Source organism: Propithecus coquereli, unplaced genomic scaffold, assembly GCF_000956105.1.
Source record: "Propithecus coquereli isolate 6110/MARCELLA unplaced genomic scaffold, Pcoq_1.0 Scaffold625, whole genome shotgun sequence".
Lineage (NCBI taxonomy): Eukaryota > Metazoa > Chordata > Mammalia > Primates > Indriidae > Propithecus > Propithecus coquereli.
Window position 1 is genome coordinate 498,942 of NW_012152230.1, and position 3,430 is coordinate 502,371.

The 3,430-nt window shown below is 58.0% G+C and overlaps 1 protein-coding gene across 1 annotated transcript in view; it reads left to right on the top strand.

Annotated features, from left to right (window-relative positions):
* The first annotated feature begins 2,795 nt into the window (after positions 1–2,795).
* Positions 2,796–3,430, top strand: part of FAM110C (family with sequence similarity 110, member C) — a 6,081-nt gene continuing 5,446 nt past the window's right edge. Inside the window, exon 1 of the mRNA XM_012659644.1 lies at positions 2,796–3,425. Coding sequence (XP_012515098.1) covers positions 2,920–3,425 — 506 coding nt within the window. The 5' untranslated portion in view covers positions 2,796–2,919. The remainder of the gene's footprint in view (positions 3,426–3,430) is intronic.

A 3,430-nucleotide genomic window follows, 5' to 3' on the forward strand; every position in this document is an offset into this window, starting at 1 on the left:
AAATGAAAGTTGGTCAATGTTTTGAATGCACACATTGCTAGCTCTAAATGGTATAGAGTTACAGCATGTCACCAATCTCTAGATAACTACACTGTATTCTCATAAGACAAGGAGAAAGCAAATGCAGATCTTAGCGTTATTATGAAAATAATTTTGACCTCACAGACCTTCCAGAAACATCTCAGGACCCCCACATTCCCTAGACCATATGCTGAGGACTGCTACTATAGCTGTACTACTTTACAATTTCACATACATCCTGATAATTTCCCACTCTGTGCAATATCTTGTGGAACCCTGACTATAAACAACGGCATAATTCTCCATCCTGTGGGTAGTTCATACATTATCCAGCCTTCCTCCTGTTGGTGCATGTTGGTTGACTTCAACCATCTGTCTGCAACGAATACCCTCTTGCAATGCACACATCTCTTATTTGTTCCTTAGGATAAATTCCTGGCAGTAGAGTTACTGGACCATTGAATTCTTAAGCATTTTTTCCTGGTCAGACCAAGACTTTTGAGGCAACGCCAGAAAGGAAATAGCCTCAAAGATACACTACCAGTTGAGCAACAAGAACACTTTATTTAGACAAGTCTCTTGTCAGTATTTTACTACTCTAGTTCCATTTTCCCAGTAAATTATCTGCCTAATAGATGGAAAATTACAAATATACATGTAATTAGTTTTGTCTAATATGAATTGATTTTCATTGCAAATCCACCAACCATATTCAAAATGTGATTAACAACTCATAATCATCAAAGCAATAAAAATTAACATTTATTGAAAATTTGTTCTGTAGCAGATTCAACGCTAAGCCCTTTATAAGTAATCTCATTAGCCTTAGCACAGACTCTACAGGTGGATAGAATGAGCTCTAATGGCAGATGAGCAACCCAAGGCATTGACAGGTGTTATGGCCTCTTGAGGAGGCAGAGCTGAGGCCAGACCCAAGCTTGGTCTTTCAGGCTGACAGTTTCTTAGTGCTCACCATGAAGCAATGAATGTTCTAAGCTACAAAACAGTGACAAACCAAAGACCCTGAGAAGTTTGTTACCTGTCCAAAGGAACATAGCTAAGTGGTGGATCCAGGCTCAGATTCCAAGCCCTGCACTTAGGGGTTCTCTGTCTCTCTCCCAACCCAGGCTGTTGCACATGAAGTAGTGCAGATTAGGAAGTTGCCAACTTGAGCTAAGCAATGAAAAAGGGTTTTTTGTTTTTTCTCCTCTGACTTAGAGATCAGGTTTGATGAGCAGAGAGCAGGCTGGACTTTGGGCCCCCCAGACCCCACCCACCAGCACCCTGCTACAGAGCCGGTTTTTCTGTCCATCAGTGTCTCTCTCATTGTCTCTCCTGCTTCTCTTCTCCCTCCCTCCCTCCCTCCCTCTTTCTCTCCCCAGCCCCTCTCTCTGTCGCTCCTTTACCCTTTGGAACCATTTCCCAGGACTCTGACATTCTCTAGCGAGGCCATCTGGCTGGTCCCGTTCCCAGAAGACTTTCTTGTGTTTCTGTCCCTAACCATGACATTAGCCTCACTGGGGCCCAGAGGAACCACAGATCTCCAAGGCCCACTTGGCATGGCCCGCTGCGATTCTCTCCGGGTGCCCACCGCAAGACGCGTTTCTGGAAACGAATCAGACCCACCTACCGCACCCGCCCGCCCACGGGCTGCGTGTTGCGCGGGACATTCAGCCGCGACATCCCGAGGGCAGCATGTTCTGGAGCTGGCCTTCACGGAAGAGATAACGCGAACATTTCACTTGCCTGGCAGATATTTTTAGTCTTTTGTCCAAATTTCGGAAAGAATGGAATTTTGGAAATATTTTCTCTTACACTTTTAGCATTCCTGTGCTGACTCACCGCCTGGGGAAACCGTGGCTTCCCGTTGCTTCGGTTACGGTAAACATTAAAGATTGCGGCACCTGGTTAGGCCTGTTCCAGGCCCACTGAGCTGTGCCCCCGGCACCCGCCGGCTCCCCCGCGGGCCCCGGCACGTCCTCTGGCCTGGCCACGCCCGCGGCCGGCGGTGCCAACTCTGGGCCCCATCCAGGTCCCGCCGAGCTCCACACGCAGACACGTGCGCTGCGCTTTCCGTCCTTTCAGACCTGTTCCTCTCTGATAGTAAGAACATGACCTCAGGTAGAGGCAGCAAATTAAGTTTCCAAGCACGCTGAGGTCACTTTAAGAATTCAAAGGACGTGAGACACCTGCCTGGAGGGCAGCCCGTCCCCTCTGCCCTCCGTCCCTTCCGAAAATGCCAGCGTCCAGCAGTGACCGCAGGGGCTCCCGAGTCAGGGAGGGGGCGGCTGAGACCTGGGGACGGGCGAGCGCCCTCTTCCCCGCTCCCCGCCGGGCGGAGGCCGGACCTCCCGGCGCCGAGAGCCCCCCTCGGGGGCGCGCTGCCCTCTCGGAGCCGGTTTGCCCCAGCGCCCGCCAGGAGGTGAGGGACGGCGGAAGCCCGGGGCGACAGGTAAGGGGGCGGGAGGTGCGGAGGTGGGGAGTGCAGCGGGCGTGGACACTGGACCGAAGAGGACTGGCGGTGGGCGGAGACTCCGGGCGGGAGGAGAGGCCCGCGGGGCCCCGGGGCCAGAGGTGGGAGGGAGCGAGAGCGGCGGGGACCGAGGTGAGGGCAGGAGGTGAGGGCGGGGACCGGGTACCTTGCGCAAGGTGAGGGCGGGCCGAGGCTCTGGGAGGGGGAGGTGCCAGTCTTGGGTGGGGGACGGGGCGGGCGGACGGGAGCCGGTGGGGCGGGCACTGGGGCGATTCGCCAGTCCGTGCGGACTCAGGTTCGGCCCAGCTCCGGACCTGGGCCGCGGGGCAAGCGGGCGCTGTTCCCGACCCCGCGCGGACTTCGGAATTGGCACCGGGACGGACAGGCGCCGCAACCCCGGCGCGTCTCCGCCGGACCCCGCGAGAATGCGCGCCCAGGCGGCCCTGGACGCGCCCCCGAGCGAGCGGTTCCTTCCCCGGGACCCCGCGGCTTCCCGGGACCCGGACGCCGCGCGGCCGACGCGCAGGAGCGCCGTGGAGAGGCTGGCGGCAGACCGCGCCAAGTACGTGCGGGGCCGGCCGGGGGCTGGCCGGGGCTCTGCTTCCGAGGACAGCGGCCCCGCGGCGATCAGGGAGCTGGGGCACGACCCCGGGCCCCCGGCCCGCGCCCCGGGCCCCGTGGCGCGCAGGGCTATCGCGCGGAAGCCGCTGCGGCCGGACTCGCTGGTCATCTACCGGCAGAAATGCGAGTTCGTGCGAGGACCGGGCGCCGACGGCTCCAGGGCGAGCCTGGTGAAGAAGCTTTTCCAGGGGCCGGGCAAGGACAAGGCGCCGGCGCCCTCCGAGACGCCCCGGCTGGGAGAGGAGGCCAGGGCCGGGGGCGCGGAGGCCGCCCCGAGCAAGCTCGGCCCCGCAGCGGCTCCCGCAGCCCCGGCTG